At 35.9% G+C, this 27,903-nt stretch overlaps 2 protein-coding genes across 16 annotated transcripts in view; both read left to right on the top strand.

The window, feature by feature from the left end:
- SENP7 (SUMO specific peptidase 7) overlaps positions 1–18,240 on the top strand; it is a 170,808-nt gene extending 152,568 nt beyond the window's left edge. For 8 of the 9 annotated variants that reach the window (XM_070791352.1, XM_070791305.1, XM_070791208.1 and 5 more), the window contains 7 exons: positions 3,845–3,937; positions 4,575–4,699; positions 5,668–5,720; positions 11,534–11,577; positions 11,669–11,737; positions 12,539–12,689; positions 16,420–18,240. In XM_070791352.1, the coding sequence (XP_070647453.1) occupies positions 3,845–3,937; positions 4,575–4,699; positions 5,668–5,720; positions 11,534–11,577; positions 11,669–11,737; positions 12,539–12,689; positions 16,420–16,557 (673 nt within the window). In that variant the 3' untranslated portion in view covers positions 16,558–18,240. The remainder of the gene's footprint in view (positions 1–3,844; positions 3,938–4,574; positions 4,700–5,667; positions 5,721–11,533; positions 11,578–11,668; positions 11,738–12,538; positions 12,690–16,419) is intronic. The other variant, XM_070791113.1, reaches the window with a different exon arrangement.
- A 152-nt stretch (positions 18,241–18,392) lies between these two features.
- Positions 18,393–27,903, top strand: part of IMPG2 (interphotoreceptor matrix proteoglycan 2) — a 78,311-nt gene continuing 68,800 nt past the window's right edge. For 5 of the 7 annotated variants that reach the window (XM_070790608.1, XM_070790693.1, XM_070790567.1 and 2 more), the window contains exons 1-3: positions 18,393–19,551; positions 20,005–20,256; positions 26,131–26,297. In XM_070790608.1, coding sequence (XP_070646709.1) covers positions 19,371–19,551; positions 20,005–20,256; positions 26,131–26,297 — 600 coding nt within the window. In that variant the 5' untranslated portion in view covers positions 18,393–19,370. Of the gene's footprint in view, positions 19,552–20,004; positions 20,257–26,130; positions 26,521–27,903 lie in introns of those variants that run through there. The other 2 variants (XM_070790770.1, XM_070790732.1) reach the window with 1 other exon arrangement.

The following is a 27,903-nucleotide window of genomic DNA, read 5'->3' as shown; positions in this document are numbered from 1 at the left end:
ACGACTGAAGCGACTTAGCAGCAGCAGCAGCAACATTATAAAAAATACTATGTTTGTGCCCACAATTTAGCTGAATTTCTGTCCAAGTATTTTTTTGATTAATTCTAAAACTTACAGAGCAGTGGTTCAGTTCAGTCACTCAGTTGTGTCCGACTCCTTGGACCCCATGGACTGCAGCACGCCAGGCCTCCCTGTCCATCTCCAACTCCCAGAGTCCACCCAAACTCATGTCCATTGAGTCGATGATGCCATCCAACCATCTCATCCTCTGTCATCCCCTTCTCCTCCCACCTTCAGTCTTTGCCAGCATCAGGGTCTGAGCAGTGGTTAGGGATAGGCAAAAAAGAATAAGGAGTGATTTTTTTTTAATCTTAGCAGTAACTTGAATAGTTGTGAGCAGAGAGCCATTTCATCTTTCTCCCCACCCCTAATACTCTGTGTAATAATCTGTGTGGTAAGAGTTTTTATTTTTTTTTAAAAGTTAATGTAAACATCTTTCTACCACTTTACAAGGTACGTTTTTGTACATTATTTCTTCCCAAAACAGTGATTTTAGATATGTAAGGCATTTTTCAGATGAGGAAGCAGGCCAATGAAGATTGTCAGAATTCTGATAAAGTGACAGACTGATGGTACTTAAATCTTTATCTTTTAACCGCTGGTCCAGAGATGTTTTTGTTTCACTTGATGGCCTTCAATAAGATGGCTGTGAGAGTTGTTTCATTCCATTAAAATAATAGGAGCAATAAGCAACTAAAAAGATGATTAAATGGGGAAACTGAGTTTGTTGTGTTGTTGGAGAAAAAGAATAGCAATAGAGAGAGTATTAACATTTATTGAGTACCTGCTTGGAACCAGGACAGTGAACATAAGGTTATTGTTTGATTCTACAATAGTCTTATGAGCTAAATGGCCATTGTTGTGAACTGAAGCTTAAAAAAGTTAGATAAGTTATCAGAAGTTGGATATAGCTTTCTGATGTCAAAGTTCAAGCTCTTTCTCTTATTTATAGTATTGCAGCTGTATAATTTATGGTCTAAATTGGAACACTTGAGTGAATAAAAGGAGGCTCTATTAATAGCTACATTGGGCAACCTGTGTATATTGGTTGTATACCTAGACAAACTGGAATGTGTGGTCATCCATATTTTGAGTGTCTTTATAGGTTTGAAATTTGTGCTGGTAGACAAGGCCTTCCAGGATCAACTAAGAAGAAAATCACAGTATGAAAATATTCCTTATAATTAGGGTTAACAGAGGGGGATATATGGAAGGGGAGGATGTAGTAAACAAATTAGATATTTAACATTTCTCATGCCCTCCTCTTTTATTTTATGTGTATTGAAATTGATGGTTGGCACCCTACACTTAATCCCACATTTTGTATTAAGATTACTAGTCAGTGTGGAGATTATGCAGTTGGCATACCTACTTAGAAACTGAGGAAATGAAAATGTAGATTCTGCTGTATTAAAAATTTGTTTTTGGTTAAAAAATTAGAAAAAACTTAAATGTTATTTGCCTGATCATATATAAACATAAGACAAAAATAAATTAGATGAGTGACTTCTTCCAGGGTAAGAGAGATACTACATGTATCTTATGCATAATATATCTTCATATACACGTACCCATATACATATGAACACATACATACATATACACACACCAATACTCATACTAATGCTTGGCTAATGTGTATATAGTTAGTATTCACACAAAGAACTGCTACAGATTGGCTTAAAAAAAAAAAAGAATCCAGAAACAAACTTGCAAGTGATACAAACCATAATTTATGGCCAATGAATCCTACAGGAAGCTCAAGCTATTAACGTTAGGAAATAGCAGACTAAATGATAGACACAGTCATCACTGTGGTTTATGAGATTCAGCAAGATCCAGTTCTGTCCATCTCCCTAAACTCGTCTCACAACATCCTCTCCCTTCATTTACTATACTTCAGCTCAGCCTGCCTTCTTTTAGTTTTTGAATATGCTAAGCTCTTTGCTGTTTTCTGACAGAAATTTCTTCTCCTGGCACTTTTTTTTTTTTCTGTCCTGGTACTTCTTAGTTTATTTTAAAACTATTTCCAATAATTTTTATATTTGCTTTTTTTCTTTTCAGTTTCTCATTCTAAAATATAAGCTCCATAAGGTCGGGGACTACATCTGTCTTTTTTTCTACTCTATACCTGGTACATTTTGCTCAGTTCTTAGAACGTACTCGGAACTCAAAACAAAAGATAATAATGTATGTTATTGAACAAGGAGGGAACTGTTAATTGAGAATTTTCCAGTTAGTTAGGAACAGAGTGTAAGAGATTATATTGTGGCCCTATATTCCCTCTTATCATCCTTGCTCCATCCAAAGTCTGATGTATTCCCAGTGACGTAAGGTTAGCATAATCAGGAAATTTATCAAACACCAACATAAAACAAAAGAAAACCAGCTGTCTCTTAAGATTTTTCAAATGGAAAACAAAGAGATTCTGTACTAGGTAAAAATAATTATTTATAATCATTGTAATGGTTGGATCACTTTGAAATAAGAAAATTGGTAAACATATGACTCATTATTTTACAAAGTTGTTCTTTTGCGTGGTGTCTGATTCCTACCACATCTTTTAGCCCATTCTGGATTCCATTTTACTCCCAACATCTACTCCCGTGAGTTTGGTTAGATATTCTCATGGACAGGGATAGAGCAAAGATATCTGTTTCCTGTGTTACTTGGTATATAAATATATAAGAACAAACCATTGTTTGTTTAATTTTCTAACTAAAAAGAGGTCCTTCCTAGGACTGAGCCAAATATCATACCATAACCTCCTTTATGCAACTGTGAAATGCCATCCCTTTCCTAGAACCTTTTTTGACATCCAAACTTGGTTTGATATCTTCCTTCTTTAACTCCCTAATGACATAAAGAAAAGGAACTATTATTTGTGTGTGCCAACCTTTTTCTTGATGGTTTTCTTAGATGCCATCACCATAATTCATTTGTATCCCTTATGAAACTTACATTTTAGTTATTTGTTGTTGTTTTTTTTTCTGTCTTCATTATTTTGTAAATTCCTTTAAGGCAGTGTGAGTGATTTTCATTATTACGAATCCAATATTAAAGAAATAAAATAAAAGATGGATGGTGCATATGCTTAACTCGTTGTCCTATGATGTTCTTTTTTTTTTTTTTTTCTTTGATGTGGACCATTTCTAAAGTCTTTATTGAATTAGTTACAATATTGCTTCTGTTGTACGTTTTGGTCTTTTGTCCAGGAGGCATGTGGAGTCTTAACTCCCGGAACAGGGATCGAACCTGCATCCTCTGCATTGGAAAGCAAAGTCTTAACCACTGAACTGCCAGGGAATTCCTTGTTCTATAATATTCCTATAAATGAGATAAAGGGAGAAGAGTTTCATCTTTAAAAATTTAAGAATATATACCTCATCCCTCCTCTTCCGTTAAGTTTTAACAACTCCCTCATCACACATACAACATTTAGACAGTTCTGTTAAGGTTTAATGATAGTATTTTATATCAGAATAAATAGGTATAGCTGTTCATATACAGTTGTTCCCAGACACTTTTAGAATCTCTAGAGCATTTTATGAATTGCTGCCTTTCTCTTATCCATTATTTTATGTTTATAAATAGTGGTCATATTTAAAAACAGCCAGATGTTAATAAAAGCACATTTTCCAGTCTGTTAAATATTATGTATCTTGAAGAAGATGGTTAAATAAACTAAAAGTAGCATTTTTCAGTGTATAAAATGACTCTTGAAATTCTTATCTTAAATTTTGAATTTTTTGTCTACCAAATATATCTATCTTTTTATTCCCAGAATGGCTCAGAGAAGACATAAGAGAGTAAGAACATGGACTCGTCACATAAACATCTTTAACAAAGATTACATCTTTGTGCCTGTAAATGAGTCGTGAGTATTTCAGATTATTTTTTTTTAAAAATTGGAGGGTGGAGAAAAGTACTTTGTGCATTTTTAGATTAGTAATCAGTAAAAAAGTATGGGTATATCAATCAAGGTGTTACGTTTAAATTTTTTCTAAGGAAGTAGCTAAAATAAATGAGATTATTTGTCTTGGATTTTGGTTTGACAGTGCTGATGTTGTATATAGTAAAAAAAATAAAATGACAAATGCCCACAAGACTATAATGACTGAGGCATATAGTTTTTTTTTTGGAGGTGAGAGGTACTCAAGAAAAGATTTTCTAAACAAAAAAGAAAAAGCATTCAGGGTGAATCTTCAAATATTTAAGAGAACAAACTCTTTAAGCACTAAAAGAAAAAAAGATGATGCTGTAAGTCTGTTTATTTATTAAAGCAAATCCTCAGCAGGAAATATTAATTATATAAAAGTAAGTTTGAATTACTCAGATTTTACCCTAAGAAGTCGTAGTACTTTTTAAATTAGTTGTGAAATGTTTGTTCAGATATTACAGTGAACTTCTTCAGAATTAATATTTGTCATACCCACCTTCTCAGCTATAGTTCTAGAACATATTCTTCTATATTGTTTAGATTTTGTGTTAAGATTATATTTCTTTTTCAACAGGTCTCACTGGTATCTTGCAGTCATTTGTTTTCCATGGTTAGAAGAAGTTGTATATGAAGATTTTCCACAAACTATACCCCAGTACTCCCAGGCTGAGGAATCCCACCATGACAGCAGAACAATAGGTGATAAACTTAATGTGGATCATATTTTTAATAATGATGGCAAAGGTAAAATGATTATAGAGAACAATATGAGGTTGCAAGGTTGTATAAATAGTATAATTATTTTTTATCATTTAGTTTATTAGAATATCTGAAATTTTCATGTAGACTCATGTATAAACAAAATGTAATTTTAAAGTTATACTGTTAAGTTTATCATAGCACTTTTTATAAAATATTCTTGCTAAGAATTCATATCATGTATCTTCAGGCATAACTTGAAATCTACTCTTTTTTTCTTTCTCTTGGTATAAATCAAGACAGGTTGTGTCGACACTTGTAATTTTATTAGGTAATATAGGGGTCTCTTTCTTCCATGATTTTTATGTTGCAACCCAGATAGATCTTAAGTAGGTAAATAAGCCTACTTTCTTTGAGAAAAAAATCAAACTATATTTTATAGCTGTAGCCTAAGCAGCAAGCACAATTAATATTAGTCATTAACATTAATACTAGCCAAAGCCTGTATCTTTTGTGGGAGAAAGAAAAACTGAAAAAATAACTGATTATTTTCAATTTTGTCTAATTCTCCTGTGCTGTAAAAGTTTATTTATGCAATACCCTATGATCATGTGTTAGAAGAATTATTACTAGGCGAATTAATGGACCTCTGCGTTAAAACAGCAGAGATTTTGATAAATGAGCATTCTATGAAGGTTGTCTTTTTATAGGAAACTGGCCCAGCTAACTGGTATTTCAAGATTTGGCTGTAGGGTTTATGTATTGTCTGATGACAGCTGATTAAGCATTGTCTGTTTTATCTATCACTTGAATTTTTTTGTAATATTAACCATTAAAAAAAATCGAGTAGTTCCCAGGTATTCTTTTTCCTTTAACTACTAGTGTGCATACACATTACATTTTTTATCCCTCTACTTTGTAGTAGACATAAAATAAACACACATAACTGTTTTGTTATTTCTAACTAGATAATGATCTGCATACTTCTTCCGCACTGTCCTCAGGTACAGAAGATTCTCAAGTAAGTGTGTTTTTATAAATGTGAAGGGAGGAAAACTCATGAATATAACAATTCTCTCTCTCAAATAAGGCTTAGCTAGGTAGGCTATGACAGATACAGGTGGACCATATGATTAAATTATGCTGATTTATGAGAAGGCAGTGGCAGCCCACTCTAGTACTCTTGCCTGGAGAATCCCATGGATGGAGGAGCCTGGTGGGCTGCAGTCCATGGGGTCACTAAGAGTCTGACACGACTGAGCGGCTTCACTTTCACTTTTCATTTTCATGCATTGGAGAAGGAAATGGCAACCTACTCCATTATTCTTGCCTGGAGAATCCCAGGGACGGGGGAGCCTGATGGGCTGCCGTCTATGGGGTCGCACAGAGCGACTTAGCAGCAGCAGCAGCAGCATGATTCTTTGATTTATTTTGTTGGTATAGGAAAGATATCAAGGGAAATTGTCTTTCTTTTTGCATCTGTTTATCTTACTTTAACTTCCTAGATTCATTTATTTAGTAGTCTATCTGATCATCTTTCTTGGTCAGCTAATTTTCCAATTTCTATGGGAAAATGTACTTTTATTCTTCATCATTTCATCAATTTTTGCAATAATTGTTGTTCACTTGCTGTCATATCCAACTCTTTGTGATCCCATGGACTACAGCATGCCAGGCTTCCCTGTCCTTCACTATCTCCCAGAGTTAGTGGGAGCTCAAATACATGTCCATGGAGTTGGTGATGCTATCCAACCTTCTCATCCTCTGTTGCCTCCTTCTCTTCCTGCCCTCAGTCTCTCCCAGCATCAGGGTCTTTTTCAATGAGACAGCTCTTTGTATCAGGTGGTCAAAGTATTGGAGCTTCAGCTTCAGCATCAGTCCTCCAATCAATATTCAGGGTTGATTTCTTTTAGGATTGACTGGTTGGATCTCCTTGCAGTCCAGAGACTCTCAAGAGTCTTATCCAACAACACAATTCAAAAGCATCAATTTTTCAGTGCTCAGCCTTCTTTGGGCTTCCCTTGTGGCTCAGCTGGTAAAGAATCCGCCTGTAATGTGGGAGATGGGATTCGATCCCTGGGTTGGGAAGATTCCCTGGAGAAGGGAAAGGCTACCCACTCCAGTATTCTAGCCTAGAGAATTCCATGGACTGTATAGTTGATGGAGTTGCAAAGAGTCTGACATGACTGAGTGACTTTCACTTTCAGCCTTCTTTAAGTTCCTGCTCTCACATCTGTACATGACTGCTGGAAAAACCATAGCTTTGACTATACAAACCTTTGTCAGCAAAGTGTGTCTCTGGTTTTAATACACTGTGTAGGTTTGTCTAGCTTTCCTTCCAAGGACCAAGTGTCTTTTCATGGCTGCAGTCAACATCCACAGTGATTTTGGAACCTAAATCTGTCACTCTTTCTACTTTTTCCTCTTCTGTTTGCCATGAAGTGATGGGACCAGATGCCATGATCTTAGTTTTTTGACTGTTGAGTTTAAAGCCAGCTTTTTTACTCTCCTCTTTCACCAACATCAAGAGGCTCTTTAGTTCTTCACTTTCTGCCACTAGAGTAGTATCATTTGCATACCTGAGGTTGTTGATATTTTTCCTGACCATCTTGATTCCAGCCTATGATTCATCCAGTCCAGCATTTCATATGATGTACTCCTTATAGAAGTTAAATAAGCAGGGTGACAGTATACAGCCTTGACATACTCCTTTCCCAATTTTGAACCATTCTGTTGTTCCATGTCCAGTTCTGACTGTTGCTTCTTGACCCACATATAGGTTTCTCAGGAGACAGGTAAGGTGGTCTGGTATTCCCATGTCTTTTAAGAATTTTCCATAGTCAAAGGCTTTTTGCATAGTCAGTGAAGCAGAAGTGGATGTTTTTCTGGAATTCCATTGCTTTCTCTATGATCCAATGAATGTTGGCAATTTGATCTCTATTTCCTCTGCCTTTTCTAAATCCAGCTTGTACATCTGGAAATTCTCAGTTCACATACTGCTGAAGCCTAGCTTGAAGGGTTTTTAGCATTTACTTTCCTAGCATGTGAAATGAATGCAATTGTGTGATAGTTTGAACATTCTTTGGCATTGCCCTTCTTTGGGACTGGATTGAAAACTGACTTTTTCTAGTCCTGTGGCTACTGCTGAGTTTTCCAAATTTGCTGATATATTGAGTGAGCACTTTAACAGCATTATCTTTTAGGATTTGAAATAGCTCAACTGAAATAGCTCCATCACCTCCACTAGCTTTGTTCATAGTAATGCTTCCTAAAGCCCACTTGATGTCACACTCCAGGTTTTCTATTTCTAGGTGAGTGACCACACTATCATGGTTATACAGACCATTAATCCAGGTCATTAACACCTTTTTTTGTATAGTTCTATATATTCTTGCTGCTGCTCCTTAATCCCTTCTGCTTCTGTTAGGTCCTTACTGTTTCTTTTTTCATGCCCATTGTTGCATGAAATGTTCTCTTGATATCTCCAATTTTCTTGAAGAGATCTCTAGTCTTTCCCTTTCTATTGTTTCCCTTTATTTCTTTGTATTGGTTATGTAAAAAAGCTTTCTTATCTCTCCTTACTATTCTCCTTAACTCTGCATTCAGTTGGGTATATCTTTCTCTTTTCCTCTTGCCTTTTGCTTCTCTACTTTTCTCAGCCTCCTCAGACAACCACTTTGCCTTCTTGCATTTTTTTTTTCCTTTGGGATGGTTTTGGTCACCACCTCCTATACAATATTTTACATTCCACTTTCTATTTTTATAAATTGTTGGTAAAAATCATTCAAAGTGGACTCATGGTTAATCCATATGACTTCTGTGGCTAAGATAGTTACTGTTAACTTTTCTTCAAATATACCTCTAAACTGATATTTATGGTCTAGATTTGGTATCTTAATTGATTAAGGTAGTCACCTAATTATTTTTCTTACATACAGATAGCAGTAGCCTCGCTGGCAAAGGCTTATGTCTTTATTGTCACTGGAACAGACTGGGCAGAAGGAAGGTTTTCTTCTTTAATGTCACCGTGGCAGAATAGGGGAGTTTTTTTCTTGCTTCTAGAGGCAGGTTTCCCAAATTGAGTTCTGTTTTAAGATGCATTTATGATAAAAAAGATTTTAAAGTCAGTTAAGCCGAGTAACTGAGTAACATCATGGTCAACAAAAGAGTCCGAAATGCTGTACTTGGATGCAATCTCAAAAATGACAGAATGATCTCTGTTCGTTTCCAAAGCAAACCATTCAGTACCACAGTAATCCAAGTCTATGCCCCAACCAGTAATGCTGAAGAAGCTGAAGTTGAACTATTGAAGACCTACAAGACCTTTTAGAACTAACACCCAAAAAAGATGTCCTTTTCATTATAGGGGACTGGAATGCAAAAGTTGGAAGTCAAGAAACACCTGGAGTAACAGGCAAATTTGGCCTTGGAATACGGAATGAAGCAGGGCAAAGACTAATAGAGTTTTGCCAAGAAAATGCACTGGTCATAACAAACACCCTCTTCCAACAACACAAGAGAAGACTCTATACATGGGCATCACCAGATGGTCAACAACAAAATCAGATTGATTATATTATTTGCAGCCAAAGATGGAGACGCTTATACGGTCAGCAAAAACAAGACCAGGAGCTGACTGTGGCTCAGATCATGAACTCCTTATTGCCAAATTCAGACTTAAATTGAAGAAAGTAGGGAAAACCACTAGACCATTCAGGTATGACCTAAGTCAAATCCCTTATGATTATACAGTGGAAGTGAGAAATAGATTTAAGGGCCTAGATCTGATAGATAGAGTGCCTGATGAACTATGGAATGAGGTTTGTGACATTGTACAGGAGACAAGGATCAAGACCATCCCCATGGAAAAGAAATGCAAAAAAGCAAAATGGCTGTCTGGGGAGGCCTTACAAATAGCTGTGAAAAGAAGAGAGGCAAAAGCAAAGGAGAAAAGGAAAGATATAAGCATCTGAATGCAGAGTTCCAAAGAATAGCAAAAAGAGATAAGAAAGCCTTCCTCAGCGATTAATGCAAAGAAATAGAGGAAAACAACAGAATGGGAAAGACTAGAGATCTCTTCAAGAAAATTAGAGCTACCAAGGGAACATTTCATGCAAAGATGGGCTCGATAAAGGACAGAAATGGTATGGACCTAACAGAAGCAGAAGATATTAAGAAGAGATGGCAAGAATATACAGAAGAACTACACAAAAAAGATCTTCATGACCCAGATAATCATGATGGTGTGATCACTCCCCTAGAGCCAGACATCCTGTAATGTGAAGTCAAGTGGGCCTTACAAAGCATCACTATGAACAAAGCTAGTGGAGGTGATGGAATTCCAGTTGAGCTATTTCAAATCCTGAAAGATGATGCTGTGAAAGTGCTGCACTCAGTATGCCAGCAAATTTGGAAAACTCAGCAGTGGCCACAGGACTGGAAAAGATCAGTTTTCATTCCAATCCCAAAGAAAGGCAATGCCAAAGAATACTCAAACTACTGCACAATTGCACTCATCTCACACGCTAGTAAAGTAATGCTCAAAATTCTCCAAGCCAGGCTTCAGCAATATGTGAACCGTGAACTCCCTGAAGTTCAAGCTGGTTTTAGAAAAGGCAGAGGAACCAGAGATCAAATTGCCAACATCTGCTGGATCATGGAAAAAGCAAGAGAGTTCCAGAAAAACATCTATTTCTGCTTTATTGACTATGCCAAAGCCTTTGACTGTGTGGATCACAATAAACTGTGGAAAATTCTGAAAGAGATGGGAATACCAGACCACCTGATCTGCCTCTTGAGAAATTTGTATGCAGGTCAGGAAGCAACAGTTAGAACTGGACATGGAACAACAGACCGGTTCCAAATAGGAAAAGGAGTACGTCAAGGCTGTAAATTGTCACCCTGCTTATTTAACTTATATGCAGAGTACATCATGAGAAACTCTGGACTCGAAGAAGCACAAGCTGGAATCAAGATTGCCGGGACAAAGAGGCCTGGCGTGCTGTATGCAGTCTATGGGGTCGCAAAGAGTCGGACACGACTGAGCGACTTAACTGAACTGAAGCTGAGTAAATCCTGTGTTCTATTTCCGTCTTTGAGATTTACTGTTATATTAGCATAATAAAGATAACTGAGAAGTTCTGCATATTAAAGAAAGTTTGATCTATTGATTCTTAAATTTGTCAGCAAAAATAACAAAATACCCCATCTCTTGTCCTTGAAAGTGAAAGTGAAAAGTTGCTCAGTTGTGTCCAACTCTTTGCAACCCCGTAGACTATACAGTTCATGGAATTCTCCAGACCAGAATACTGGAGTGGGAAGCCTTTCCCTGCTCCGAGGGATCTTCCCAACCCAGGGACTGAACCCAGGTCTCCCACTTTGCAGGTGATTCTTTACCAGCTGAGCCACAAGGGAAGCCCTCTCTTGTCCCTTAATATACATTAATACTTTGCTTCTTGTGCTTCAAAAGGGAGAAGTGTGTCGCTACTGACTTCATTTACTGAGTTAAGAAAATGTGATTAAGGACAGATTCAATTAACTTGTTTATCTTTGTTTAAGATGGCAACTCTGAATACAAGTAATTCAAGTTCCAGTTTGTTTTTAGGCTATTTTAAAGCTCCATAACTTCTTAAGGTCACATGTAAAAGTTTATAAAGTCTTTCACCAGTGACAGAAAATAATAAATTTTAAAAACGAATTTGGCTTAGTTGAGATGATGAAAAGAACTCTCATTTGAAATTTTAAAGTTATTTGAAACATTTTTTAAAATGACTGAAAATTTATTTATTCAAACTGGCTTTAATTTCAAAGTCATAAAAATTCATGTTATTTCAGAGTCCTGAGATGAATGTGACAGTACCAAAGAAGATGTGTAAAAGGTGCGTACATGCTGTAACACATAGTTTAGATATTTATGTTTACTTCATATACAAATACGTACATCTTGATTTCTTTCTTTGCTTTTCATAGGCCATGCATTCTCATACTAGATTCCTTGAAAGCTGCTTCTATACAAAACACAGTTCAGAATTTACGAGAGTAAGTAGTGATGATTTTACTATAATCTCAATAATTGGTAAGTTGCCTTAAGAATTACTTAAAAAATTAGATCAGAAGTTATATTTTATTAAGTACTTAGGTGAGGTCTATAAATCTAATTAATAATAACCCCATTATGTATAAAACATTTCTCAAGGATTTATATCAAAAGTAAATTTGAAATTTGTATTCACAATTGAACAAAAGTAACACTTTAGGAAAAAACTCTTTCACATTCTTATTTTGTGTGTCTGTTGGTAATTTTAAAATTTGCTATAGGATCTGGAAAAAACTAACAACTGAAGTTTACTTTGTAAATATAAGTGACTTATATAAGTTGTAAAAGTTGAGTTGTTGAAAAAAGTCTAGTTTTTAGTTTGAAACTCAGATGATTTTATTAGCATTTTTGAAGCCTCACAAGTTATAATTTGTGCTGTTAAGGTTTAAGTGTTTTGAAATGTGGCTGGAGGCAACATATTTGGCAGCAGATGCTTTTACATCTTCGTGAAAGTTTGAAAGTGAAAAGTGAAAGTGAAGTCGCTCAGTCGTGTCCGACTCTTTGCGACCCCATAGACTGTAGCCTACCAGGCACCTCTGTCCATGGGATTTTCCAGGCAATTGTACTGGAGTGGGTTGCCATTTCCTTCTCCAGGGGATCTTCCCAACCCAGGGCTCTAACCCAGGTCTCCTGCATTGTAGACAGACACTTTACCATCTGAGCCACCAGGGAAGTCCTTGTGAAAGTTTACATAACAGTAAAGAAAGTTCTATTCACGTCACTCTACATTTTGTTGATTTAAGGTATTTAGAGGTAGAATGGGAAGTTAAACGAAAAACTCATCGTGAATTCAGCAAAACAAACATGGTGGACCTGTGCCCTAAAGTTCCTAAACAGGATAATAGCAGTGATTGTGGTGTGTATTTACTGCAATATGTGGAAAGCTTCTTTAAGGTATGTAAAGATATAAATAAGTTTTTTATTCACAGTTACTAACATATAATCACAAATTATTGGGCAAGCAAAGAAGCAGGAAAATGTTAGAGGTAATCAAGAAAAAAAAAAAAAAAAGACATAGAACCATATATAACCCAAATATTGGAGTTAAAAGATAAGAACTTTAAAATAATTTGATTAATTTATTGGAGAAAATAGTCAAAGATGAACAATATGGGTGAAAATGGAATCTGCTTTTAAAAAAAGTGTTGAGTGGATATTCTAGAACTGAAAGTGCATACTGATATATCTAAAATTAAGAACTTACTGGCTGGGTTTAATAGCAGACTGAATACAACAGAAGACAGGATTAGGGAACTTTAAAAAAAGACACTAGAAAGTATCCCACTGTAGCTAAGAAAGGAAAAAGCATGTAAAGAAGAGAGCAGCGCAAAAGAGACAAGTATGGTACAGTCAAAAGTCTAATTGGAGTTTACATATATAATTGGAGTCGCAGATGGATTCGAGGCAGAGAGAGAATAAGACAGACAAAGCTGAAGAAAAATTTTAAGACCAAAGACTTGTGTATTGAAGAATCTCAGAAAACCATGAGCTACATAAGTACAATGACAAGAATGGGTATTATTTTCTAGCTCGTCAGAGATTCTATACGAACTGTAGCAACATTAAAAAGAGTTTTAAATAGTAAGGAATCACTTTTTTTTTTTTAACTGTTAGCTTATTACTTCAGTCATAACCAGTATTATTTATGAAGATGGCTGTAGAAACAGGGTATTTTTGACCAGAGGCTTGTTTAGATAATCCTTAAATGTACTTTCAAAGCATGAAGGTTATAGTATGCAGTTACAACTTTTGATATAATTGGGGAGAATTGATTATAGTAGAAGATGGTATACACAATGGAAACCACTAAATGTGTTATTATGTTTTCTTTTTCCTTTTTTATTCTACACTGGAACTGCCTTATAGGATGAGAATTCTGATCTTCTAATACTCTTTCCAAAGAGATTTGATTTTGTTTTTAGATTATCCAGAATGTCTTATTACATAACATATTCTGAATCTGCTATATAATTCTACTTTATGTAGCCCTAGTCTGTAGAGTATACATCTCATTTAGGTTGTAGCACCACTTAAGATTCCTAGGGGGTGGGGAACTCAAAAAACTAAACCTTGTGTTTCACAAATTTGTGCAGTAATATAACAGACAGTGGGTGGAAAAAAACAGGTTTCAGATTGATCACTCAAAACCTGTGGAACTTTGTAACTAGGCCTAAGAAAAACAACATTAATTCTAATAAAAATACTTGCACAGTTAAATCTCCACTGACATATGCTCCTAGAATCACAGTCAGCCCATCATTTCAGCTTTAAACCCTGGGATTCTTAATTTCCTTTTTAAGTAAGTCCTTCTTACACCTAGCTTCTAATAGTTTCATCAGATTTATAAACATGATCTAGGGTCAGTTCAGTCGCTCAGTCGTGTCCGACTCTTTGCGACCCCATGAATCGCAGCACGCCAGGCCTCCCTGTCCATCACAAACTCCCGGAGTTCACTCAGACTCAAGTCCATCGAGTCAGTGATGCCATCCAGCCATGTCATCCTCTGTCGTCCCCTTCTCCTCCTGCCCTCAATCCCTCCCAGCATCAGAGTCTTTTCCAATGAGTCAGCTCTTCGCATGAGGTGGCCAAACTACTGGAGTTTCAGCTTTAGCATCATTCCCTCCAAAGAAATCCCAGCGCTGATCTCCTTCAGAATGGACTGGTTGGATCTCCTTGCAGTCCAAGGGACTCTCAAGAGTCTTCTCCAACACCACGTTCAAAAGCATCAATTCTTCGGCGCTCAGCCTTCTTCACAGTCCAACACTCACATCCATACATGACCACGGGAAAAACCATAGCCTTGACTAGACGGACCTTTGTTGGCAAAGTTATGTCTCTGCTTTTGAATATGCTGTCTAGGTTGGTCATAACTTTCCTTCCAAGGAGAAAGCGTCGTTTCATTTCATGGCTGCACTCACCATCTGCAGTGATTTTGGAGCCCCCAAAAATTAAGTCTGACACTGTTTCCACTGTTTCCCCATCTATTTCCCGTGAAGTGATGGGACCGGATGCCATGATCTTCGTTTTCTGAATGTTGGGCTTTAAGCCAACTTTTTCACTCTCCTCTTTCACTTTCATCAAGAGGCTTTTTAGTTCCTCTTCACTTTCTGCCATAAGGGTGGTGTCATCTGCATATCTGAGGTTATTGCTATTTCTCTCGGCAATCTTGATTCCAGCTTGTGCTTCTTCCAGTCCAGCGTTTCTCATGATGTACTCTGCATATAAGTTAAATAAGCAGAGTGACAATATACAGCCTTGATGTACTCCTTTTCCTATTTGGAACCAGTCTGTTGTTCCATGTCCAGTTCTAGCTGTTGCTTCCTGACCTGCATACAGATTTCTCAAGAGGCAGATCAGGTTCTTGATCTAGGGTAGTCTTCAGCATTTATTTGTTTATTTTCTTGAAGACAGGCAGAATTGTCTTTGCAGTTGCAACTTCCTTGTTAAGCTTAACATAATGGAAAATGTAGCAATTCTTGAAACTACTAAATTGGTTGTTTTCCTAGACTAAAAGAAGGTACTAATGTAGAATTTTCTGTTTTTTATCTGAGATTCTTCATTTACTGCTGACTTTTCTCTTTGTTTTAATAGTACAAAATAGTAACATGTTGGAGAAGATTGTGTTCAAACCAACCTGACTTCTATGTTGTACTGAATCATTGTTTACTAATTCTGTTTGCGCTAATTCACTTAAATGAATTGTAGCAGAACATATGGTGTTTAATTTTGATGTTCGAAAGTTAGCAGTTTAATGAAAATACTCTGAAGTTGATTGTGGTGATGGTTGCACAACTTTGAATATACTGAAAATCATTCGATTGAATACTTTAGGTGAATTGTATGTTATGTGAATTATGTCTCACTAAAGCTGTTATTTTTTTTAATTTTATTTTTAAACTTTACATAATTGTATTAGTTTTGCCAAATATCAAAATGAATCCGCCACAGGTATACATGTGTTCCCCTTCCTGAACCCCCCTCCCTCCTCCCTCCCCATACCATCCCTCTGGGTCGTCCCAGTGCACTAGCCCCAAGCATCCAGTATGGTGCATCGAACCTGGACTGGCATCTCATTTCATACATGATATTTTACATGTTTCAATGTCATTCTCCCAAATCATCCCACCCTCTCCCTCTCTCACAGAGTCCATAAGACTGTTTTATACATCAGTGTCTCTTTTGCTGTCTCGTACACAGGGTTATTGTTACCATCTTTCTAAATTCCATATATATGCGTTATTATATTGTATTGGTGTTTTTCCTTCTGGCTTACTTCACTCTGTATAATAGGCTCCAGTTTCATCCATCTCATTAGAACTGATTTAAATGTATTCTTTTTAATGGCTGAGTAATACTCCATTGTGTATATGTACCACAGCTTTCTTATCCATTCATCTGCTGATAGACATCTAGGTTGCTTCCATGTCCTGGCTATTATAAACAATGCTGTGATGAACATTGGGGTACACATGTCTCTTTCCCTTCTGGTTTCCTCAGTGTGTATGCCCAGCAGTGGGATTTGTTATTTTAAAAAGTTAGCAATTTCTCATTTCTTATAAAAATGAATTTTGAGCGAATTTGAATTATACTGCTAAAGTGATTACATTGTCTTTTCTCTCATTAGGATCCTATTGTTAACTTTGAACTTCCAATTCATCTGGAGAAATGGTTCCCTCGTCATGTAATAAAGACCAAACGGGAAGATATTCGAGAGCTCATTTTGAAGCTTCATTTACAGCAGCAGAAGGGCAGCAGTAGCTAGTTAATCTGTACAAACATGACACAGATGCTCTATACGATTACCGGAAAGCCGCTTACCGGCATTTGTGTCGGCCAGCTCACAGAGAAGAAAATAACTTGCAGTAGTTTTATAAGTCATTGTACATTATTTAAAATATATAAGACATATGATTAGAATTGTTGGGATCTGATAGATGGAGTGCAAATGGGTGTAATATAGATTAATGTATTAGATAGGAATTAAAGTTTCATAAATATTTGATTCAAAATATTTCATAAATATTTTCTGATTAAATATGATTGGATTATGCAATAGTATATGTAATGTGGGAATGTTTTTGTAGATAATACAGCTGTGTGATCTGTACTTCCACATAACTGGGAGTGGAAGGGAGTTAGGTCCTCCCTGGTGCCAGCCCCAGTGCTTGTCAAATTGGTTGACAAGTCACATTGTATTGTAGTTTTATTCTTTGCAGCTCAAGCATGCAGTATGAATACTATGTATTTTTTTTAAAAAAGAATTTAGTATCAAGGCTTCAGAAAATGCCATTTACGGCATCCCTTCTGTATAGCATAAGAGAAAACAATGTTAGGATGGTGATAAGAATTCACTCTTTCAAAGCGCAGCTTATTTTTCTCAGTTGCTAAATGGAACTGTTCCTCTAACTGTTGTTTGTTTTGTTTCTTTTGCTGTCATGTGTGGGGATCTGAGAATTTAGTTCGTTCATTCAGAGTGAATTTGGAGCAAAAAATTTAGCTATCACAAAAAATTGCATATGTAGCTCAACTTAGTTTATTTGAGGTATAGCTATGTAAATATTGACTCCTATCCTACTCTGACATCCCAGAATATGTATACAGTTTCTGTAAGTATAGAAGATAAAACTGGTGTCTTCATAACTTTAATTAAAAAAAAAATCCTCGAATTCTTATATACTAATTGTTAGGACTGAATACATAATTTTATAGCTCTGTTTACCCAGTATTTGTCTGCAAAAGCCAGATTGCTTTCATTGCTTTTATATTTTTCAATTGTAATTTTTAGAGACTTAAGAACCAGATGGAGCATAAGTTTTTATTAAATGTTCTGACAGGTAACAGTCCTGAATTGATGTGATAATGATGGTATTACATATGATTCAACTCTTTACAACCTTCTAATGTTATCAGGAATATTTTGAGGGGACAATTATATTGTATTTTCTCAGATAAGAAAATTTTTTTAATAATATTATTTTAATCTTCTCTTTTAGGCATCTCTTAGATTTATGTTGTAATTGTATAGCAGTGAAGGAAAGGCAATTTAAGATGAAGCTAACAATTGGGATGTTTTATTTCAGAATCATGTGACTTGAGTTAAGCCTTAGTGTCCTTATGTTTGTGTCATCACCTTTTTATTGTTAAAGATATTTGTCCTTTGGAGAGTTCCTATAAAAACAGTTATAATTACATGTTTCATTCCCAGTGTCTTTGTTGGGGAGGGAACTTTTTTAGATGACTATTCATTGTTTTGTATATCTAATTTTGGGAAAACAAGTATATAATACATCTTATTGTGACTTCTTAACTTTTGTTTGTATGTTTTTCAAAGAAACCACTGTCCCTTATATGTTTTGAAGATTGTTTAAAATCCATTTTCGTAAATTCATATGGAAATAATGCTTTGAGAATACCAACATTTTATATTAAACATATTTCCAATTCATTAGGCTGAGGTGTAATTTTTTTCCTTACAAAAGGTGACCGATTTTTAGATAGAAATTTTAAATTGTGTGATACTCAGTACATGTCATATAGTTGATGCTTAGATTAATTTTTCTTCTGTTTTAACAGGCATATGCTAATTTTGATTGTCGGTTCAGGGAACATTTTTTGAGCATCTGCTACTATCAGGAAATGTACAAGGTAGAAAAAAATGAATGACAGCTCTTATTCCTAGGTCATTTATAGTCTAATAGGAGAAATGAACACATGAACAGTTTCAGTATGCTTGTTTAAAAAAATCATGGTTTCTTTGGCATCACCAGAGTGTGTTCAGCTTAGGGTATGTGTGTGACTGTGATACTGAGAGCTGGTAGAGAGGTTGCAAGAGCGTTGTCAGTGGAAAGGGAAAGCCTTCTTAAAGAAGCTAATACTGTTTTTATTTCACAATTCTTGGGATAAAAAAACAAACTTGACTTTCTTTTTAAAGTCATAAGCCAGTCACTTAACTAGGATTTAGAAAAAGTTTAATATTTCTGTAATGCTTACACTATCTCTATCATGAGTTATTTTTACTATTCCTGTTCTATTTTATAGATGAGGAAGGAGATAGAGTGGTTACAGTGGAAGATTTTCAAGTTTGTTAATCAAGGAGGGACAGACAGTAGCTTACAAGACAGTAGATTTATTATAAACAGAAACAGCTCCAAGAAAACTGATTTTATTTTATATGTAGTTCTCTATTTCTGATGTAGACAAGTATAGTTGGTCTGGGCATTTTATGCTTCTAAATCAGTTGTAGAGAATATCAGAGAATATGTAAATCTAATAGATGGAGAAAAATTGTAAAATTCTGAGTTGTATGTGTAACATTATTATTTTTGGGGAAACATTATTTTTATGTGGACTGCTTATTAAAGGCAAGGATAGTGTTAATAAAGAGCTTAGCTGACTAGATTAGAACAAAGAAATTGTCTCTTCCCATCTGTCCTAATTAGCTTATCTCTCCTGCTCTCATAGCATGTTAGTTATTTCAGAAAAGAAGGGAGAGGTACTTTGAAAGGACACCATTTTTATTCAGCTAATTTATAATGATGTTGGAATGGTTGTTAGTTCTTAAAGATAAACTTATAAATGTTAGACTTCTTCTGTAACAGTTTGTTACTGGACATTTCAAGGCTTTTCAGTTACAGAGTTTGGCCTCTCCTCCTCCTTTTGGTTTTGGCTCAAATGATTATGTTTCCTCATTTTGGGAAGATTTCTCTGTGTATTTTGATATTTGTCCTGATAGAAGGAAACCTTCCATCGTTAACAGGTATTTAAAAATCTGTGTTACTTTTTAAATTTTTCTTTATATCTGTAGTATATTTTCTCTAAAAACATTATTTGATATGATTGCTGTAAGGAATTGAATCAAATATTACTCTATCAATCTTTAATATTGCTTCATTTAAACTGTGTGATAATTTCTTCAATAATTCTGGTTTTCCTCTTCATTAATGTTTCTTGATTCACACCTTACCTCTTCTTATTTCTTGTGTTGAAATTGAATATATACTTGGTTTCAATAACTAACAGTCTTGAAATAAAGAGGAGGAATTAAATGGAGAAAAAATTGAATACGTCATTCTCTTGAAGCATATAGGCCTGTAATTTGAGCATTGAGTTAAAAATCCAGACATAGTGCAGATGTCAGTTTTTGTTTATTTCCTCTCATTCTGTATCTTCATTCATCATCATCAGTTTTGTTTATGCTTTCACTCTGTAGCACAAACATACTTGTCTTTAGAAGAGATCCAAGAACCCAAGAGTACAGTTTCTTTTCTCCAGACTGACTCAGAATCCACAGATTCTTCTCTATCTGCTAAAAAGAAACAACCTCTGGACAGCAGAGAAACTGAGAGACATTGGTTGCTCAGAAGAAAGCGATCTACTTTATTTCCTAATGGTGTGAAAACTTGCCCAGATGAAAGTGTTACAGAGGCTGTGGCAAACCATGTGAAATATTTTAAAGTCCGAGGTAAGCAAATATTCATACCCTTGGGCTCCATGGTGAAATTCAAACGTAGTTCAAAAACAGTTGTTGTATTTCTTTACAATTCAAAATTTGTCATACTTTTGGTAGAGACTGAACCAAATATTATCTTTCTACTAACCATGGAAAACAGACTTATTAAGAATTTGGTATTTATATAGCTTCAGAGAAAAGTTTATGTTATTTCAAGAGAGGACATGGACATGGTTTAAAATCATTTAAGTACTTTAAAAGTACCAGTTTATCATAAAGTATCACTTGTATGTAGAGTGTAAAAAAAATGGTACAAATGAACTTATTTACAAAATAGAAATAGAGTCACAGATGTAGGAAAAAACTTATGGTTACCATGGGGGAAAGATTGTTGTTCATTCACTAAATCATGTCTGACTCTTTGCAGCTCAGTGGACTGCAGCATGCCAGGCTCCTTTGTCCTCCACTATCTCCTTGTTTGTTGAATCTGTGATGGTATCTTACCATCTCATCCTCTGTTGCCCCTTCTCCTTTTGCCTTCAATCTCTCCCAACATCAGTCTTTTCCACTGAGTCGGCTCTTCACATCAGGTGGCCAAAGTACTGGAGCTTCAGCCTCAGCATCAGTCCTCCCAATGAATATTCAGGGTTGATTTCCTTTAGGATTTCTAGTTTGATCTCCTTGCAGTCCAAGGGGCTCTCAAGAGTCTTCTCCAACACCACTGTTCAAAAGCATCAATTCTTCCACCTTCTTTCTGGTCCAACGCTCACATCTGTACATGACTACTGAAAAAAAACCTGTAGTTTTGACCATACAGACCTTTGTTGGCAAAGTGATGCTTCTGCTTTTTAATACGCTGTCTAGGTTTGCCATGGGCTTCCCTGATAGCTCAGTTGGTAAAGAATTTGCCTGCAATGCAGGAGACCCTGGTTCAATTCATGGGTAGGGAAGATCTGCTGGCAAAAGGATAGACTACCCACCTCTAGTATTCTTGGGCTTCCCTTGTGGCTCAGTTGGTAAAGAATCTGCCTGCAATGCAGGAGACCTGGGTTCAATCCCTGGGTTGGGAAGATCCCCTGGGGAAGGAAAGGGCTAATCACTCCAGTATTCTGGCCTAGAGAATCACATGGACTGTATAGTCCATGGGATCGCAAATAGTTGTACACGACTGAGTGACTTTCACTTCACTTCACTTCAGGTTTGCAATAGCTTTCCTTTCAAGGAACAAACGTCTTTTAATTTCATGGCTTGCAGTCATCATCCACAGTGATTTTGGAGCCCAAGAAAAGAGAATCTATCACTACTTCAACATTTTCCTCTCCTTAATCTTATCTGATGGTATATTTAACCTCCTTTAAGAGGAAGTTCTCAGAGGTCTCTTTTCCCCTTCTAGAACCATTTCCATACTGATTCAGAAACTCTAGTTAAAAGAATGATTTACATCTTGACAACATTTGGTACTTTCATCCTTTGAAAAGATGAATTTTCTACATCTACTTGGTTTACTTTGTGTTGTAGTACTTATGTAGCACAGTCTCAATTTCATGGGTGCATTTTACACAGTTCAGTATGTCTTATTTTTTTTAAGCAAGAACTAAGAAATATTCTTATTGGCTGGTGGGTCCAAATACTGAAACCAGCAGCAATGATTTCAATAAAACTGTTGGTGCTTCTACTTTTTCCCCATCTGTTTGCCATGAGGTGGTGGGACCGAATGCCATGATCTTAGTTTTTTGAATGTTTAGTTCAAACATTTTGTTTGAACTTAGTTCAGTGTTGAGCTAAGTTCAAAATTTGTTTGAACTTAGTTCAAACAGTAGTTTTTAGCCAGCTTTTTCCCTCTCCTCTTTCACCATCATGAAAGGCTCTTTAATTCCTCTTCATTTTCTGCCATTGGAGTGGTATCATCTACGTATCTGAGGTTGCTGATATTTCTCCTGGTGGTCTTGACTCCAGCTTGTGCTTCATCCAGCCTGGCATTTTGCATGATGTACTCTGCATAGCAGTTAAATAAGCAGGGGGACAGTATACAGCCTTGTTGTACTCCTTTCTCTCAATTTTGAATCATGTCCAGTTGTTCAATGTTTAAGTGTTGCTTCTTGTCCTGCATATAGGTTTCTCAGGAGACAGGTAAGGTGGTCTGGTAGTTTGATGTGATTCACACAAAGGCTTTAGTGTAGTCAGTGAAGCAGTAGTAGATATTTTTCTGGGAAGGGGGAAATGAATATTTCAACATAGGTCTTGATTTTGAGTAGATTTGGAGAGATAATTGGATTATGCTGCTAAAACCAGTTGTTTAAACATTGTTTAGATCTACTCACTGTTCAACCAAGGATTTTAGTTCTTTCCACTGAACTAATTCACTCTAATGGTTTGCTGAGTTTTTCCTTTCATAGATAATTTGATATCAATTGCTGTTTGGTATAACACATTTGAAGAATATCTCCATTTACGCAAGAAGCAACTGCACTCAACTTAATGACTTTTGAAATTAACCAGATATTTAGGGATGCTTGGAGTAGGAAGTAATTAATAGTATCCTCCCTTCAAAAAATTATATTAGTAGTTGGACCTTTTAATATATAGCCTATAAACTGTGCATATTTATAGTATATAGTCTGATTAGTTTTGACAAATGTATTGATCCTTAAATTATCACTGCAATTAAGATAATGAATTTTTCAGTTACCTCCAAACATTTTCTCAAGTGCCTTTATAATCCCTTCCTCCCTGAGCACCTCCCTTGACCTAAGAGCTGAGGTAACCACTAATCTGCTTTCTATTACCAGGTATTGTTTGCATTTTCTACACTTATATATATGAATGTATTCATACTATGTACTCTTGTTTAGCTTCTTTTACTCAGTTTAATTGTTTTGAGACTCATCTGTGATTTTTTGATGTAGCAATACTTCATTACCATTTATTTTGGGGTATTATTACATTTTATGGATATACTGCATTTGGGGATATTTGGGTGGTTTTCAGTTATTGGTGATTATAGAGAAAGTGGTCATGAATGTTTGTGAAAAATTTTTTTGTATGAACAATCTGCTTTCATATCTGTTGGTTAATTGGAATGGAATGGATGGATCACATGATAGTTCTATGTTTAACTTTTTAAGAAGTTGCCAAAACTGTTTTCCAGTGTAGTTGTACCACCAGTGGTGTATTGGGACTCTTGTTTTTCCACATCTGTGTAATGCTTGGTATAGTCGGTCTTTTTAAGCTGTAACCATTCTAGTAGATGCAGCTTTCCTCATAGCTCAGTCGGTTAAGAATCTGACTGCAGTGCAGGAGACCTGGGTTCAATTCCTGGGTCAGGAAGATCCTCTGGAGAAGGAAATGGCAACCCACTCCAGTAACCATGCCTGGAAAATCCTGTGGACAGAGGAGCCTGGCAGGCTATAGTCCATGGGGTTGCAAGAGTCGGACATGACTTAATGACTAAACCACCACATTCTAGTAGATATGAAGTGACATCTTATTGTGGTTTTAACTTGTGTTTTCTTGAAGGCTAATGACATTGAGCACTTTTTTATGTGCTCATTTGCCATTCATATATCTTTTTTGGTGAAGTTTCTATCCGAATGTTTTGCTGATTTAAAAAATAATTGGATTATTTGTCCTATAATTGAGTTATAAGAGTTCTTTATGGATTCCAAATTCAAATTCATTGTCAGATATATGTTTTGCATAAATTTTATCCCAATGTTTGGTTTATTGTTTTGTTTTTCTTAACAATGTCTTTTGAGGAACAGTTTTAGATTTTGATATGTCAGATGGGTTTTTTTTTGCTTCATACTTGCTTTTGGTATTGGATCTAAGTTTGCTTAGCTCAGAGTCACAAAGATTTTCTGTTATTTTTTCCTGTAGAAGTTTTATAATTTTTTGGTTTTACATATAGGTCTTTGATCTACTGTGAGTTAATATTTGTATTTGGTGTATATGAGTCAAAGTTAATTTTTTTCGTATTTGCATAGCCAGTTGTTCCAGCATCATTTATTAAAAAGATTATCTTTTCTAGCTTTTGTACATTTGTTGAAAATCAGTCTTCTGTGTATGATGGATCTATTTCTTCATTTTTTATTCTCTTACACAGATTTATTTGTCTGTTTTAATGCCAATGCCTTACTGTCTTGATTACTGTAAGCTTTATAATAAGTCTTTGAATCAAATAGTGCAAGTCCTTCAACTTTGTTCTTTTTAAATCTGTTTGATTATGCTAGGTCCTTTGTCTTCCATATAAATATTATAATCAGCTTGCCAATTTGTACATGGAAAGCTACTGGAATTTTGATTTGGTCTGTGTTAAATCTGTTGATCAATTTGGGAAGAGATGCAATCTTAGCAGTGTTGACTCTCTTGCTCTATGGATGTATCCCCTCATTTATTTTGATCTTTGTCAGTTTCTCTCAGTAGTGTTTTGTAATTTTTAGTGTTTAGATCTTATACATCTTTTTGTCAGATTTATTTCACTTTTTTCATGCTGTTGTTAACAGTATTTTTTTAAAATGGTCTTTGATTGTTCCTTGCTAGTATATAAACATAGAGTTGATTAATGTATTGATCTTTTATTCCGTAACTTTGTAAACTCACGTATTGGTTCTAGTAGCTCTTTCATATATTCTGTAGGGTTTTCTACATAGGTGATTATTTCATGTACAAATAAAGACATAGTTTTATTTCTTATCTTCCAATTTGTATGTCTTTTATTTCTTTAAAAATTTATTTATTTATTTATTTTAATTGGAGGATAATTACTCTACGATATTGTGATGGCTTTGCCGTACATCAACATGAATTGGCCATAGGTAAACATGTGTCCTCCCACCTCTCTCCCCACCCCATCCCTCCAGGATTTCTTTTTCTTGCCTTATGCAGTAAATTGACTGTTCCTCATGTTTTGGGCTCCACAATTCTGAAAGGAAACTGTATTACCCTAAAAAAAGACTTTGTTCCATTCTGGATTTCTCCATACTAGATAAGATGCATAGTCTGAGCCCTAGTACAGGATTCAAGACAGTAGTTTCATAATTTACATTAGAGTGCACTCATTCTGTTGTGTTTTCTGTGGATTTTAACAAATGTACAGTGACATGTGTCCACTGTTACAGTGTCATACAGATAGTTTCACTGCCCTTAAATCCATCCGTTTCGACCTCCTGGATCTTTCCCTCCCCCCAATCCCTGACAACCGTAGATCTTTTTACAATTTATATAGTTTCGCTTTTTCCAGAAGGTATTATCTTTGGACCCATACAGTATGTCGCTTTTTCAGATTGTCTTCTCTTACTTAGCAATATGCATTTATTTATTTATTTTTATTTATTTTATTTTATTTTTTAACTTTACAATATTGTATTGGTTTTGCCATATATCAACATGAATCTGCCACAGGTATACACGTGTTCCCCATCCTGAACCCTCCTCCCTCCTCCCTCCCCATACCATTTAAATGCATTTAAATCTTCTCCACGTCTTTTCATGGCTTGAAGCCTCATTTCTTTTTATCACTGAATTCTAATCCTATCATATGGATATACCACAGGTTATTTGTCCTTTTGAAATATTCTCCGTATCAGCTGTACTTTGCTAAAACATAAACATCGATTTTTTTTTTTTAAGAGAAGTAAAAACCCCTGCCTATGAGGAGGTGAATCAGTTTCCTTTGCAAGGGAAAGGAGTGGGGAGTGCAGATTCTCTTCAGGTCTAGAAAGTTTAAATGGGGTGTACAGAAGGGCTTTGAATGAGAATCATCCCTATGTCCCTGCAGAATAGACACTGTGTGCAAGAGTGTCTCAGGAATCTGAAATAACAGGTCCGTGGTCATTGTGAGAACCCTAAAGTCCTTTCCATAAAAAAATACCTCTGTTTATTTTTCAGTATGCCAGGAAGCTGTCTGGGAAGCCTTCAGGACTTTTTGGGATCGACTTCCTGGGCGTGAGGAATATCATTATTGGATGAATTTGTGTGAGGATGGAATCACGACTATATTTGAAATGGGCACACATTTTAGTCAGTCTGTGGAACACAGAAGCTTAATTATGCAGGTAAATGTAGTAACAAGAAGAAACTACTGTACTACTATAGAAGCACATATACAGAGCTCAGGCCTAAAGGAAGAAAGAGTGAATGCCAGATCCCTACTCTTTTGTTGAATTAGGCTCTTCAGATGACTTACCACAGGGTGGCCAATCTTTGTATCTCTAGATCTGGCCATTATAATTAATAATCATTGTGAAGCCAGCAAGAACCTCAGGATTGTTTATAAATGTAAGTATTTGGAAATAATACTCTACAAAGATTTAGGCTAAGAATATTAATCTGTGAGAATCAAACATTCTTGCCAGAGTTTTGCATTTTGTCAGTTCAAAGTTAAATTGACAACTGATTAAAGATAGAGGGTATAGATCATTGGATAAATGTTTAGTGAAGTATAAATGTGGTTCTAATGCATGAATTTGCTTACGTGGTTTCCTTGTTTTAGATTTAGTTTATTCTTAGCAAAGGAGAAACAAGCATGCATATAGACAAATTATCTGCCCATCTTACCTTTTTCATGTTGCATGTATTCATGGCAAGAGAAGGAAACTGTTTAGATCTATATGATCTATGTGGTAGATTGCACATGCTGTGTGAGAGGCTTCTTATATCCTTCTTCCTTTTATTCAAGTCCTACATGTCCTCAGCTCAGATGTAACCTCCTTCATGAGAAAACAACCCCCAACCCCCATCCTAGCAGATTTAGCTCACATAATCTTTTGAACACCATAATTCTTTATTCATTCTTTAGTATTGTACTTCTTACATTTTATTATTATTAGTTGTATATAATAAAATGTGGGCTTCTCTGGTGGCTCAGTGGTAAAGAATCTGCCTCCCTGTGCAGGAGACATGGGTTCAATCCCTGAGTCAGGAAGATCTCCTATAGAAGGAAATGGCAACCCAGTCCAGTATTCTTGCCTGGGAAATCCCACGGACAGAGAAACCTGGTGGGCTACAGTCCATAGAGTCACAAAAGAGTTGGAAACGACTTAGTGACTAACAACAATACATGTATATGTTGGCCAGTGTATCAGAAGAGTAGACTAGATTTGACAGGAGATCAGACTAGAGGGGTGGATAGCTTAAGAAGTTTGTAGTTGATAGAAAGCCATTGAAGGGGTGTAAGTTGGCAAGTCGCAGGGGCTGATTGTACAGTTTTGAACTGTAAAATGGTTATTGTGGTTTCTGTACACCAGATGATAGATTAGAGGGGACAAGATGAGCAGAGATCAGTTGCTACTTGAGGCCTGAGGGGATGAGAATCCTACATAAACCATGAAGTAGAGAAAGGGTACATAGGGGATCTAAATAGGAAAAGGATTAGTAGGACTCGGTGACAGATTGGATGGGAGTGGGCAATGATAAAAGCATGACCCTGGAAGCCTCCCAACTTCTAGCTTTGATGGCTACCACTGAGAACTCAGGCAAAGAAGCAGCTTGTAGACACTGACGGGGAGAGTGAGTTTGCTTTTTAATGCATTCTTTTGAGCCATCTTTGAAATGTGAATTGCTTAATATTTAGATATGAAGCCCAGAAGAGTGGTCTGAGTTATAAATACAGCTATAGGGATCACCAGCCTTGAGGTAGTACTTGAAATCATGAGAGGGATT

This window comes from Bos indicus, chromosome 1, assembly GCF_029378745.1.
Source record: "Bos indicus isolate NIAB-ARS_2022 breed Sahiwal x Tharparkar chromosome 1, NIAB-ARS_B.indTharparkar_mat_pri_1.0, whole genome shotgun sequence".
Lineage (NCBI taxonomy): Eukaryota > Metazoa > Chordata > Mammalia > Artiodactyla > Bovidae > Bos > Bos indicus.
The sequence above is the reverse complement of the archived record's forward strand: the minus strand, read 5'-3'. Positions and strand labels throughout refer to the sequence as shown.